Source organism: Punica granatum, chromosome 5, assembly GCF_007655135.1.
Source record: "Punica granatum isolate Tunisia-2019 chromosome 5, ASM765513v2, whole genome shotgun sequence".
In the NCBI taxonomy this organism is placed as follows: Eukaryota; Viridiplantae; Streptophyta; class Magnoliopsida; order Myrtales; family Lythraceae; genus Punica; species Punica granatum.
The window spans coordinates 12781770-12797375 of record NC_045131.1 but is presented as its reverse complement, the minus strand read 5'-3'; the positions used below and the strand labels follow the sequence as shown (position 1 = coordinate 12797375).

Here is a 15606-nt window from a genome sequence, read left to right as displayed (position 1 = left end):
ATATGTGGTAATTTTATTAAGAAACTTCATGTTATTCGTATATATTTTTAATTATTGATTAAATCTTACTATCTTTATTATTATTGCACGATTCCTGATCTTTGACCCTTATATGATTGATAATAACTAAAAATATGTTATTTATGTGAAATATCAAAACTCAAATTTCTTTCAAAATACTCATACAGTTTGTGTAAATTATCAAATCCAAGCCAAATTAGACTTCCAATTCTTTGTATCAATCGGTGGGTAGTATAAAAACTCCTCCATCTTGAGTTAAGAATTTAGAGAGCTTCGAGACAACTCTCTTTCCATCTGTCTATATATAGATATTACATGAATAATAATCTCGTAAAACATGGATAATAACATTTATCCTTCTCATATCTCGATTATTAAGTCGACCATGTGGGGGGAGAGAGGGCGTGACGGTTTATGGGCATGCGGCCATAGGAATGGGAAAGGGGAGGGAGGGAGAGGGCGTGAAGGTTTCTTGGCATGTGGCCATAAGAAAGGAAAGAGGAGGGGTGGTGGTGGGGGTTTGGTGGACGAGGGCGTGAAGGTTTGTGGGTATGTGGGCACAAGGGAGAGAGAGGGAGAAGGGGGATAAGAGAGAGAAAGGGGAGATTTTTTTTTATTTCTTTATTTTTATTTTAATTATAATTTAATAAAATGAATTTTTTTATTTTAATTTGTGTGTCAGGTTGGATGCTTATTTACACATTAGTCGTCAAAATGCTAATAGCGTTAGAGGTGGAGTTGACAAATTGTACTCGATTGAAACAAATTGTACTAAATCCTAACAAAAAAAATCATTATGTACCAAAGCGTTGCATTTTGTATCCCTAGTGTAATTAACCCTATTTTGTCTGCACATCCCATCCACATGTGCAGGGTGGGATCCAGCGTCAAGGCCAGATTAGCTTTCTGTCCATTTTTCTGACACCCATTAAACAATTGTGCTACATTTGATAGAGAAATTGTGATTTGTGCTATAACATGCTAAATTTTAAGAATGTGTTATGTTGTGAAAATTGAGAAAAATATAGATTATATGGTGCTATTTTTCTCAGGTTAATGACATAGATAGGCATGTAGTTTAGCGATTGTCCCACATTTAGCACGTGGTTTATATAATAACGCAAACATGCATAGAGTTAAATGACAAATTCGTCCCTAAGATGAATGAGTTACATCAATTGAGTCCCTTACACAAAATTTACATCACTTGGGCTCTTGGTTACATCAATTAGGTCATTAGTAACATCAAATTGGTTCTTTATTACATCAAATTAGTCTTTTATTACACAAATTTGGTTCTTTATTAAATCAATTGGTTTCTTTGTTACATCAAGTTGGTCTTTTGTTACATAAATTTGATCATGTGTTGCATCAAATTAGTCCCTGAGATCCCAGCTTGTCCTTGCCATGATAACTCCGTCAATGATCCCCCCATCATCCTGTCCTCTCACTCTCTACTGCAAATGGTGGTGGAACATCTTCGTTCAAGTCTTTCATTCTCTTCATTCGGACCTCCAATCAACAAATTACTTATTTCTATGGAAAGCTAATATAATAAACCATAATTCACAAACAAGAGTCAAGTCCAAAGTAAAGAAACAACTTCAAAAACTTGGTCCAAAATTTATATTTTATCACTAAAATATAAACTTTCAAACGACTATATTTTACGAACCGTTTAACGAAATCACGAACCGTAAAATCCTATTGCTTCCTCTCAATCAAAGACTTGGTCAAAGTTTTAGAAAGAATCTAACCCTACTAGAATCTACCACTAACAACCATATTTGAGCTCTCTCTCTCTAGAGGTTTGGAAAGAAAATGAAAGATAAATCTAAATCTCTCGAAAGCTTTATCAAATTAGCATGAAAGTGTTCTTGACTCATCCTTGTTTTAGTTCAGCCCGCTCGCTTCCTTTCCAGCTTCTCCATTTCTCTTTTTCTTTTTTACAATTCACAACAATTGGAGAAAGCAAACCTACGTTACTCTTGAGTTGAATATTATCAGTCGATTAAAGCTACAAAATCCCATTAAAGATTGCGGGAGAGAGAAGTTTAGGTCGTTCCATGCATTATCGATTTTTGTTGAAATTGCAAAGATTGATATCGGTGAGATATTGGGAGACAATGAGAATGATACATATCAGAAGTTGTAGTGTAGGGAAGGAGGCGGGAGAGTAAGTTGTGTTGGCATCGGCTTTGGCATCAAACAAGTAGGCTAAAAGGAGAATAATGGCCACTCCGATGTCTTCTACGAAAAGAAGAAAGAAACAAAGTTTAGAGAGAGAAAGAGAAGGAGAGAATGGATGATTACCAAGAAAAAGGGGTGGAAAGACCTATTGGTAATAACATTTGGAGTTTTACTAAATATATGTTAATGGAACTATAAATGACTAAACTTATATACATTTTATTGATGATTACTTATTATATGTTAAGAAAAAATGATAAAAGTGGAACGAAATGACGAATTTGATACAAACACATTTTTCCATCCATGACTAATAGTTGATTGGATGGAGAGATTAATTTGATGTAACAAAGAAATCAAATTGATGTAATCAAGGACAAAGTTAATGTTATCATGGACCTAATTGATGTAATTAAGGATCAAAGTGATTTAAATTTCGTGCAATGGACTCGATTGATGTAACTTGTCCATCTCATGGATGAATTTGTCGTTTAACTCAATAGGCATGTGGTTTAAATTCCGCCTCAATTTTGTCGTGTTTGCCAATGTCCGTTAAAGAAACCTGCTAAATGCTTATGTGTCACGTTTGGCAGTGAATGTGGACATTAGGTGACAATTAGTGGGGCTCAATAGATAAAAAACCCCGATTTTTTCTAGAAATTGTCATCTTCTTCCCAACTAAAGGAAAAAATAAAACCTAAATAGCTACAAAAAGAACAAAACAAAACCGAAACGGGGCAGGAAGAGGAGAAGGCGGCAACCTCTTGTTCGCAGCTGCATCTGTAGCTCCTTCACCCTAGATTGTCCATTCCGACAAGCTTCTTTCGTCTCTAGCGAGCTCAGCCCTTCCTCCATCACCTCTAGTGGTCCTCACCCTCCAAGTGTGAACTTTATGAGCTCATGCCAACAGCTCATGGGCTTCCACTGCTACTCCCCTTTTCCGTCCTCCCATCTCCTTCCCTCATCCAAGAACAACAACAATAGGCGACCCTTTAGCCTTCTCTTCGCGGTCTGCACCTACCTTTCTCTCGGCAACCACTGCACTCTCAACTGTCTCGCAAAGTTCATAGAACCTTCTTCACGAAAGAGACATCAAGGGCATGAACCTCAGTTCCCCCGTCTCTCCTCCCCTTGCAACCCCGACCAGATTACTATAGCAGCTCCATCCTCCTCTGAGCTCCTCAACAACACCCCCCAGTCCAACACATCTAGTGAGGTCATATCGTGACATGTGCATTTATTGCGTCCCTCAAACTCGACTCCTCCGATTTTTTATAATAGCCCCAAGTAACTCCCTTAAGCTCATCACCTTTTCTAGCACCTCCTTCTGCCCGCGCCCATCAATGGCTTCCTCTTCTTTGGTGACTTGTACCTCTATAAACCACCCTGAACTGGACTCCTCTATTTATGATAACAACACCTAGTAGCTCCCTTGAGCAAATCACCGTTTCCAACATCTCTCTCTGCACTTCTCCAGTTGTGGGAAATTAGGGTTTTGATCGAATCATTCAGATGGATAATGGAAAAAGAGGGCAGCGAAGGAGAGAAGTGAAGAGGTCGTTGAGTTTTGGAGGGAAATGGGGGTTCTGGGTGACCGTTGGGACCCGCGGATTGCCAGCCAACTTCCATGTTTGCAATGTTGGGATAACACTTCCATGTCACGTAAGCACTTAACGGGTTTTTTTTACGGAACTTGATGGACATGCTAGGATTGGGATAAATTTCAAACCCTATGCCTTTTTATGTAATTATATAAATCACATGCTTATTTATGTGATTAACCCATTTTCCTCTATCACTTACGAGCCTACGGGCTGATTAGGCTTGACATAAGTGAAAAGCATTTGGGCTTGAGGAGGAGGTGACGTGATGTCTAGTCACGGGACTATGCCTCATGAGCCCCGCACAAGGAAGGAAATGTCTGTAGAGGCACAACTCATCCATCCACATATAGTCGTTATATTGGATGGTATTTTACCAAAAAAAGAAAATATTGGAAAGTCCTTAACACGGTTATCAAAACAGGAATTGACCGGCTCATCGGACCGATTCGACTAGAAATCAGTACCATGTCTAGTCTAGTTCTGCTTGAGAATAAAAATTTCACTATTAAACGAGTGAGCCCAAAACAATACCTCTCAACCTGTCTCATTTTTATTATTCTTTTCCCTTTACATATATATATATATATATATATATATCTTTTTACTTATTGCATGTTAGACTTATTTTTTTTTCATTCTTTTTTCTTTTGTCTCTCTTTCTGTAGTTTTCATTTTTACATATGCCTCGTTACGGATAAAACTATTAAACTGAAAAATAATTTATTGAACCTTAGAAAACTGTCATACTAGAAATATATAAAGTTGTATAAAAGTAGGCTAATACCTATTCTCTTATTAAATTCAACATATTTTATATTCTTTTCTTTTAATATAATTTTTAATTTAATTATTAATATCACTTTTTCATGTAAAAGAAGTACTTGAATTTTATATATCTAAATCAATAAATGACTCGATGTACAATTTTCATATCTTCACCATTTTTATATGGTAAAGTTTCTATGCTATAACAAAATTGGTCTCATATTATTTTATAAGAGAACTGCGTGATATTATAATAACTTTTTTTTTTATTTTCTTAATCCAAAAAGCTTTAGAAAATATTATCATAATTGTTTTCCTACCTTGAACAATTTTATCATTTTAATAATTAGCTATTTATTCGACTCACACCATTTTAATCATCACCACATTATTATTGATACTTTTATTCTCATATTTTCCTAAAAATCACCGCAACAGTTTAAAAATATATTCGGCTTTGTAACATATTATTCTTTTTTTAATAATTTGACAGCACTAAACTAACACTATCATATTTAACTTTCTTCAATTATTAGTTACTTACGTTTAGTATATGTTTCTAATGAAGTGATTGCCATATAATACATAATAATTAAATTAAATATTCATGGGAAAGGATATTTTAGAATTTTTCATCCACAAAAAAAAGAATATTTTAGAATCTCTCTCTCTCTATATATATATACATATATAAAGTTATATCCTGTACATTAAACAGGGTTAGAAATGTAATTTTATATATAGTATAAGGTCATAAAGGTAAATGTCTAAATAAACAATTCTAAATGTATATACAATTAGGATTAAATTAATAAATGCATATAAATCATTAAATACTCAATAATTTTACTATACAAGCACATTCTTAATTTTAATAATGTAATCTCAAAATTTATTAAAAATATAATTTCTTAAAATAATATATCTATAAAAAATATTTTGACATAATTATTAACTAAAAGAACAATATACTAATATGCAACAAGTATATTTAGATGTTGAATACTTTTGAAATAGTAAAAGATAAATTTATTTATAAGTTTTTAAAAGTAAGAATTTGCAAGAAGAATTTATAACGACAAATGATTTGCTCTTTTTCTATAAAATACATGGAAGTCATCTATTATAATTTTTTAGAATTTGATATTTAAGAAAATGTAATATGTTTTTTACGTAATATCATTTTCTTCATTCATATATGGTATTATAATTCAATTTCATATGTCCTTAATTTGTTAATGTATGCACTAATATTTGAATAATTAAATTTAAGAATATAGATAACTTAATGAACATCTCATTTGTAATGTCAAATTTTTTAAAAATTCATCTAAAAATAACTGCTCTAAGCAATAACCGCTGCATCGCACAAACAAAAAAGCTAGGTTTGATTGTATATTTACATCCTTTGCTAGAACTAATTTATGGTAAAATAAAAAGTAACGGGACTTACAACCATATAATATAATGATGAAAAAATAACTATTGTCCCGGCGAAGCGATGCTCTCGCACTAATTCGCTGTAAATTGAGGTCCGAAAAGGGGGATCAACATACAAGTGTTGTTGAATCTTGCCATGAATGGCATGCGCATTTAATTTTTGTATACTATATATAAAAGCTAATGAATGCTCAGGTTAATTAGTGACGAAATATTTAGAGATCGCAACCAGATATGACGCATGTACATGATGAATCGAGATGCCAATTGAAAAATTCGAAATGCTTGTTATACTATACCTTTCAAGCTAGCGTTTATATACGCTCTACATCTATACTCTAAAGAGAGACCACGGTGGAGTGGATTTACAATAAAATCTCTCCTTATTTTATTAAAAAAAGAGTAAATTAATAATTTGATTATGAGATGAACGAATTATATTAACCGACTCCTTGTTATAATAAATACTATTATCTATAGACACACATTATTTCTAATTTCTTCAAATACTACAAATACATATTATGAAATTGTACATTACTCATTTTAAAAGGTGATAGAGAATTTAAAAGTCAAATAATTTTTAATATTTTAGTAAGTAATCATAAATTTTCCTCCTTTTTTTCTTCTCTTACGGTTAAGGATTTTAATTAACACTTTGTGATGGGAGTTGATTTTTCGAATCATTATTTCCCATGAATTGAAATTGTTTTAGGAAACCAATGTTGCATATGTGGTTCTAAGAACCACAAACTTTCACTATATTGTCAGGTCTACCATAACCTAATCTTTTTATTTATCATAAATCACAAAACTTTCATATTTGTTTTTATCATACCTACCAAATTTATTGCGTGTACGTGATGTCACTTATATTTAGCCGAATAACTAAACTATTTTTTTAAAAAGAGCAATATGATAAAAATATTTTTTTTAAAAAAATAATAATTAAGAAAAGGAAAACCGACGGGCTGTGCAGTTGAGAGGGGATGGAGGCAACCATGTAGCGCCGCCATTTTTTCAAATTTCTTTTAGTACTTTTTATATAGCGAGAGAATCCGGGCTTTATTGCAAATAGGTTGGTCAGGGAGGACCTGAACTTGAGACTTTGTTAAGTAACTCACTGGTTTTTCTCGTAGTCTTCATTTTCTTAATAATTTAATCACGTGTCTGAAAATATGTGACCTGGTGGTGCCACATTAAAGTATATAATAAATTTAATGAGCATGGTAAATGTAATAAGAAAATGAAAACATATGATTTCATAGATAAATATATTAATTCACCTTATATATGAGAAAATAGCGAAAGTTCAATATTATTAGTGTCATTTATCTTAATTAAAATTTCAATTATAAAATAAAATCTAAAAAAAAGGTACGATGTTAATATTTTATGATAGGGAGGGACACTTTGCTCAGTATAGAAGCCCCATGTGGAAAAATTTATTTCCGCAGTTTATGATATGAGAATTCTATTATTAATTAAGTATTTTATAGTAATATCTACTAATTTATTACTATAATAAAAAAGAGTGTAATACAGTGACGCATGCCGTCGCCTGAAAAGTAGAGGTCACAAATTCGATACTCGTTATGAGACTATCCGTGCCACTTTATTATGATATTATAATTTATATTTTATTATATTATGCTCATGATTCTTCCATATAACCGAATATATATATATATATATATTACTATATAAATAGCACAAATGCACTTGGCATCCTTACCCTTCCATAATTTAGTACAAAGGATGCTCTCTCCCCCCATATAATTAAATCTATTTAGTGAAGGATGGGGTCTGATAATCTCGTCATCTGTTCCCTTGTTTTTCTCAAGGTAATCTCTCTTAATTTGTTTATAATTTCGCTATTTCGTTTGAATATTTTTTTTAATTGAATCATATTGTGTTTAACACATTAATTAAATTTGCAGTTGTTAAGCATCAATCGTGCAAGGTTGCCTCAAGAAGAGTATTGGACTTCGAAGCTTCCTAGCACCCAAATGCCTGAGTCCGTTCGAGACATTTTACCTCCTGCTGGTGAGTAAAGCCTCGAATTTTTAGCGCAATTTTCTAAAACTACTGCAGAATAGAAAGGATTTCGTGAAAAATCTAATACCTGTTACGAAGAAATTCTTGTGTTATTCTTGGGATTTACTAGCTAGGCCACGAGCGGACGAATTGGAATAACATTTGGAGCTCATGATACATGCAATATATAGTTATATGAGTAGTTTCTGATATTATTTTTGTGGTCCTTCCACGCAAGGAGAGATGCATGCGACCGACGAGGCATATAATGGCCGAGCTTATGTCGTCTCAAAGCATGAGTGCAGTGACAGAATCGATCCGTCTCTATATTTCCTTCGAAAGGACCTGCACGTTGGCAACACGATGACCCTACAGTTTATTGAGAAGACAAATCCAGCAGTCTTCTTCCCCGGCCAGGTTGTGCGCTTGTTCCCTTTCTCGTCAGGAAGACTGGCCGAAATCCTAAATCGGTTTTTGGTGAAGATCAGTTCTGCAGAGGCGGATGAAATAGAGAAGACACTTAAGATATGCGAAATGGTGCCAGCCTTTGATGAAGAGCATAGGCAGTGCGTGACCTCACTGGAGTCGATGATCAATTGCGCCACAACCCGGGTTGGGAAGGGTGCCAAAGCCGTCACGACGAGTGTGGACAAGGATACTCAGTCCGTGAAAAGGAACTACACCATAAAGAGAATTTTGAGATGCTCAGAGGGAACGGGATGGCGGTGTGCCATAAACTAAACTATCCCTATGCTGTATACAATGTCATGCACACTCCGAGTCTCGGGCTCATGTGTTCAAGGTTCCTTTTAAGAGTTCAGACGGGACCAAAGCGGATGCACTTGCCGTGTGCCACTACTACTCATATATGTGGGGATCCTATCTTATCACGATTAATAAAATGCTCAAATTTAGGCCTGGAATTGATCATGTATGCCGTTTTCTAGGAAAAGATACTATTGTATGGAAACCCAACAATAGCAAAAATTAAGGATTTGTTTATGATTAAATACTAAAAACAAGATAATAATATTGATGTTTGGTGAAGAATTTTGTGACCTGTTTCTCTAAAATTAGTAGGAGTAATTTTTTTTAAGTAGGAAGAGGGACATGCACAGATAGAAATTTACACTGCTAATGATTTTTTGAGCTGAATTGAAATTATGGACTAACTAGATGCAATGCATGGGCATCAATTTTATGCTCAGCTCGTTCTATATAATTTTGACAAAAGTTTATCGATAAACTTCACATTATATATATGATAAATTATATATTTACATTTTTTTTAAATATATTTATTCGAATGATAAAAAAGAATCTAAAATAATATATAAATTAATGGCGGGAGAAAAAATGACTTAAGGCAAGTTTAACGAGAGTGCCAGTTGGAGCGCTAACGAAGAAAAGAGTCAAAGATGACTTAAGGCAAGTCCAACGGGAGTGCCTATTGGAGTGCCGCTTGCCACGTGGCGAGCAAGAGGCACTGACCAAGGAACGAGTGCCCAACCACTCCCAGCAAAGCCGTGTGGCCTACTTTCGGCCCATGCGCCTTGCCCTCTGACTTTCTTTTCTTTTTTCGAAAAGAAAAGGTAAAAAGATAGAGAGAGGGGGAAAGAAAGAGGGGAAAATAAGGTGTGTGGGCCATAGTAGGTGCCTTCCCCATTCTCATTGGAGTATTTTTTTGATAAATGCCTCGATGAAATGAGTGTGTTAGGGTGCGTTTATTTTTAAAAAAATTTTCAATTCAGCTCAACTTATCTTTAATTTAAGAACATAATTATTACTTATTTTTATTTTAAATTTTTTTTAATCATTCAATTTAATTTTTAATATTAAACTCTCTCAACTATTCATTACTTTTTCACAATTCAACAACACAATCATTACTTAATTATTACTTTCTCTCAACTATTCATTACTTTTTCACACTTTTTTTATAATTCAACAATATAATCATTACAAATCAATTAAAACCAAAACTCAACTCAACTCAACTCAACTCTCTAAATCCAAACGCATTCTTACTTTTTTACGTGACGTTCATATGGCACAAGGTGGGCCCTTTTGGCATCCAATTGGGGCACTCCCATTAACTTGTTCTTAATAGAAGAGAAAATAAATTTAAGAGTTAATTATATAAAAAAACACAACATTTGTAATTTTTTTTTAAGATAACACGATTTTTAGAAAATAGTACAGATAGACACGACCTTTTCATTTTTCTAAATATAGCATAACTTTTGCAAAATAGTATATAAATGTATGACCTTTACATTTTTTTAAGAGTAGACTACCACTGTCGCCATCCACTTATTCATTAGCTACTGTTTTTGCCCCTGACATATTTTTGCCACCAATTAGCCCTAAATGTTGGCATTCCTTCTACCATTTATACCATTCCGTAACGGAACAGTGAGGGAAAAGGTAACACCGTCTATGAATTTTCCTTCACGGAAGTTAATGGAAGGGTATAAATGGTAAACGGAATACTAACGTTTAGGGCTAATTGGTGGCAAAAATATGTTGAGGGTAAAAACGGTGGCTAATGAATAAGTGGGTGACGACGGTGGTATTCTACTCTTTTTTTAAATATATCACGACCTTTTAAGAAAAATAGTATAGAAATGCACGACTTTCAAGTTGAGTTGTGATTCTAGCACGACGTCAATTATTCCGTCAAATGCGAAGATAACAGCTAGAGGGGGTTAACGATGCAATGTGGCACAACATAATTGAACGAGTGGTACCTGGCACCGTTAGCTCCATGATAGCTGTTATCGTTCATTCATTTGTATTTACTTGTCCAATCATGTTCTATCACGTGGCACCATGAGCTCCGCGTTAGTTGTTGTCGTGATAATTTGACTAAATAATTTACATTATGCTAAATGCGGAACTAAACTTAAAGGTCGTGCTATATTTAGAAAAAAAAGTGCAAAAGTCGTGCTTTTATATACTACTCTCCAAAGGTCATGCTACATTCAGAAAAAAATGCAAATGTCGTGCTTTTATGTACTATTTTCCAAAGATTGTGCTATATCAAGGAAAAATGTATAAATGTCGTGCTTTTTTAAGTAATTAAACCTAAATTTAATAGGATATGTAGCTTACTTGGCAGTTCCTCCTTGTATGAAAATACTTATGTGGTAATTCCCCCTTGCGTGAATGGAAGACTCTCATAAAAGTGGTCCGAATTACATAATATATATAAATAGATTAATTGGACAATAATTTTCTAATTCAGCAATAATATTTAGTTAAGGGTGGAAATAAATAATAACTAGGATACAAAATCAATAATAAGGTGTCCCAAACCTCCCCAAACACAATATAAGAATAACGAAAATCTTTACCATTGTAATCCTGTCCAATCTCGCTCTCTTATATTAGTGTAAAATTTACATTTTTGTAGAGGAGCAAACATATCGACCTAGAAATAGAAGATCAAACATTTCGACGCAAGAAAATTTTCAAAGTTAGTATTGGAAATGCTTCTTTTATGGTAGCCACTGTTTTTTTTTTGGGTGAGACTGTTGGTATTCTCAATCCATTCCCTAAGACAAACTTCGTTCTGCCGTCAGTTTGGTCCTGACCATGAAATGCTTTTAGTGGATTTCGAACTTCTATATATTACATGTAAAATCTGCCCATTGAAAACTTAATTTCGCATTGAGGTGCAACCTCTTACTTATTTCTCTCTTCCTTTTGTTTTTGTTTCTTTTTTCCTTCTTTAAGTAATGGTTGAGACTTGAGACCCCAGTCTCATTGTTCAGCTCTCAAGAGTGACCTTCCCTCTTTTGTCCTCTATAGCATGCACCCCATCGTTTTCACTATTCTGCTTCAGCAAAATAGGGATCAACCTGCAAGTGTTCTAAGCCATGCATGCATGACAGTTATTGCTTACGAGGATTTACATGAATAATAATTTTGTAAAATATGGATAACCTATTTCGACTTTTATCCTCAGGGAACCACTGAGCCCTTGTCATAAAAGAAACTAAGGAAATTTTTGCCCATCATTGGGCTTCCTATGATTAAGTGGAAATCATATTAGGCCCGAGCCCAGTGGCCACTATTGGGCCCCACACGAGGAAGAAAATGTCCTTTTAGAGGAACCACTCATGCTCCGAATGCCCGACTAGTAGTGTTGAAATCATTATTTGCCTATACATAGTAATATTGGATGGTCTTAGTTTGTTGAATTTGCTTCCCTAATTGACGTGCAAGCAGGTCTCTCGTGCAATTCCCTCTTATGTTTTCATTTAATGAATAAAAGAGAACTGTGCGGTTCCCTCTTCCGTCATATAATTCATTGGAAATCACTCGATCATATTAAAACTCTCTATTGCTTGTGAATAACCCCTTCTCATGCAATAACAGTACAAATTGGAATTTAAATCGGTCAGTTAGTTCCAATCGAATTGGACTATTAGTTAACTAGTGAGTATAACTATTAACTTCACGAATAAATTGAGTAACACCTTAGAGTATATATATATATATATATATATATATATTATGATTTTAGTGGAAACGTATCTATATACAAATTGTAAAGATGTTTCATCTGATCAAATGGTGTCGCGTAGGATTAGGTTAGCTCATGGTTGAGCAACCAAAAAATGGCAGACTATATTTTTGTGTCATATGACTCATATCTATATACTATATATAAAAACAGAAGTAACTCACGTGAAAGTGCCTCGTATGATGAACATAGACTCCGGTGAAGTGGTTTTTCAAGTCATAACATATGAAAATTCGATAAATAATATTATATTATGGTGCCACATCATTCATGAAAGCTCAAAAATCCCATAACTAACGGAATCCAATAATTTCCTAACCCATGAAATACCAAAAACCCCTAAGTCATAAGGAAGTGCTTTAGTCCCTGACTCAAGAAAGTTCGAAAAATCTGCAATCTTAAAAAAGTTAAAAAAATTCTGTATATAATGGACGAATTACTAGACTAGATAGATTTTCTCATTTAATTTTCGTAATCATGAATCTATTACTGTCAACTAGGAAAGGCTTTTGTTAAAAAAGGATGTAGCAACAGCGGAATTCCGAACAAATTTAAGATGATGAAGTTAAGATTCGATTTTGTTAATGTGGATTTTACAATTGTCCCACCGAATATGCTCGGGTAGAAAAGTGAGATAGAGATAATGAATTTCTGTTATTATTTTTTTTATTTTTTGAGTTCATGCTATTTTCATGAATTTGAAGTGTTATTGATGTTTCTACTGTGCCTAATTTGAAATTTACTAATTTGCATATATCGTAGTCGTGTGCCCGAAGGAATAATATGAGAATATGTCTGGCATGTTTGTTAATATCATTAATGACGCACTGTTATGCTATTACGTACAGGCGATGATATATTTAAAATTGAGAAAACTATCAATTTGGTCCTCGAAAGATCATATTATCATCAATTTGGTCATTCAAAGATTTTTGCCATCAATATGGTCCTTCAAAGATCATATTGCCATCAATTTAATTCTCCGTTAAAAAAATGTTAGAATTGCTTAATTCCATCAAATAATTTCTATAAAAAATAAAAATAAAAATAGAAAAGTTGTTTTTAGATAAAAGAAAAATTACTTTCTCTCAGCCTCTCTCACACTCTCTTTGTAACACTTAGATTGTATATGTTCATGTTGGAAATGTACGTGTTTGCTTGGTTTCTTTGTTCTTCTTCTCAATATCAATGGGAAAGGTGAAGATGAATGGAGATGGAGGTGGAGATGGAGACTTTAATGCGGTTGACAGAATCACAACGCATGTATCGGAGTTAGAAATATTGTCATTTTTTTTTTGTTTCAATGGATAGATTTTTTTCTATTTTTATAGAAATTATTTGACGGAGTTGAGCAATACTAATGGTGTTTTTAATGGAGGATTAATTTGATGGACGAAATGATCTTTGAATGACCATATTGATGGCAAAACTCTTCGAATGACCAAATTGATGGCAATATAATCTTCAAAGGACCATATTTTTGGTAAAAATGTTTGAAGAACCAAATTGATGGCAATATGATCTTCGAATGACCATATTGATAGTTTTCTCTTTAAAATTTATATTTGCGATTTCAGTTAATTTTTCAATTTCATTTATATGCTAAATAACATATAAGTTTTAAAGATTAGCTATCCTAGTTATCCTATAGTATATTTCACAGTTCTATAATTGTAATCAGTTATATCACAATAACTCTAATCCGTGTACATGTCGGAGCCTTTCTCTAGTTACAATAAAAGATTAAAGGTCCTTTAACCGTGAAAATTCGAATAATCATGAAAGTCCAAGGACTCTTCAATTATAAATGTTGAAAATACTTATAGTTTTTAAAAAGAAAATACTCATCATTCTGCATTCCATCAATAGCTTCGAAAGAAAAGTAAAAGGGTCTAGTCTCAAAAGAATTATCAAATGGAAATGAAGAAAAACCTCTCTACCCTAATTTGGAAGGGTTAATTCATTCTCTATGGGATAGGAACAGAGTGTTATGTTTGTTATTTATCATTGCCAACGGAAATATGATTAATCATTTTATCCTCTCAATTACTCTCATCCATATATTTGCACGAGATTTTAATCTAAATATATCCTGTAGTTTTGGTAGAAAATAGTGGGACACATGATCTCGTGTTATGTAAAATATAATTAGTCGGGGTCCAATTGAGTTTCCGGATACCATGGTTCACACCGAAAAGAAAGAAAGAAAGAAAAGGATGCGTTGCTCTCCATTGCCTACCTTAGCTTACTGCCTATGCGCAAGGTTTGGAAATTTGGAATATGTACATTTGGTTGTGAGTTATCATAGTAAGTGCGGCGTGACGCATTATCCCAGCGGCTCTGTAAAAGCCGATAACTAATTGATAATGCATCAAATTGTGATTAATTATAAATTTATCATGCATAGCCATGTGATAGTTGACAATCAAACTAGTACTTTCAACAGGGAAGATAAATTATACAATTTTTAAAGTTTCAACGAGATTGCATGCCCCCTATTACAGGAAGAGTATAGGGATGACATAGTGGAAATTGACGTCTCATGAACAATTTTATATGGTTTCTGATGGGATAGCATAATGCTGTGGAATGTGGATGTCATGATTTTCCATGATCTCAGTCGAAATTATGGAATGAGATTATATTCTTCAGATCTGGGCCACAGCCAAAATATATTGTTCCCACGGCGATGGCTATTATCTAAAATTAAATTGCACGATTTTAACAGGACAATCCTGTCATATCTTAAATAACGAAATCCGTCTTTCTTGACTATGAGGCCTGACGCTGCTTGCAAATTGCGATACTATTAAGTATATATATTTCCATCCTATAGCATTAGAGTTCGGAATCCATAGAAATTATATCGTGATTAGGACTACTAAAATCTAAACATGAATTGATCTATGTCAATAAGTTGAGATATTTTGTAATCTAGAAAAATGAATTATTTATTTTTACATTAGATCTTATGGACCATTTGCACAGCCTCTTGTTGGTTTACCTGTCCCGTAAATT

At 33.6% G+C, this 15606-nt stretch overlaps 1 protein-coding gene across 1 annotated transcript; it reads left to right on the top strand.

Moving 5' to 3' along the window:
* Positions 1–7723: 7723 nt before the first annotated feature.
* On the top strand, positions 7724–9059 carry LOC116208022 (BURP domain-containing protein 3-like). Its single transcript, XM_031541195.1, has 3 exons — positions 7724–7864; positions 7961–8066; positions 8296–9059. The coding sequence occupies exons 1-3, from the start codon at positions 7820–7822 to the stop codon at positions 8796–8798; spliced, it is 654 nt and encodes a 217-aa protein (XP_031397055.1). The 5' UTR covers positions 7724–7819; the 3' UTR covers positions 8799–9059.
* Positions 9060–15606: the final 6547 nt, after the last annotated feature.

Coding starts and splice junctions, on each gene's coding strand:
- LOC116208022 (XM_031541195.1), top strand. CDS start 7,820: ATGGGGTCTGATAATCTCGTCATCTGTTCCCTTGTTTTTCTCAAG. Junction 7,865..7,960: donor GTTCCCTTGTTTTTCTCAAG/GTAATCTCTCTT, acceptor TTAAATTTGCAG/TTGTTAAGCATCAATCGTGC. Junction 8,067..8,295: donor AGACATTTTACCTCCTGCTG/GTGAGTAAAGCC, acceptor CTTCCACGCAAG/GAGAGATGCATGCGACCGAC.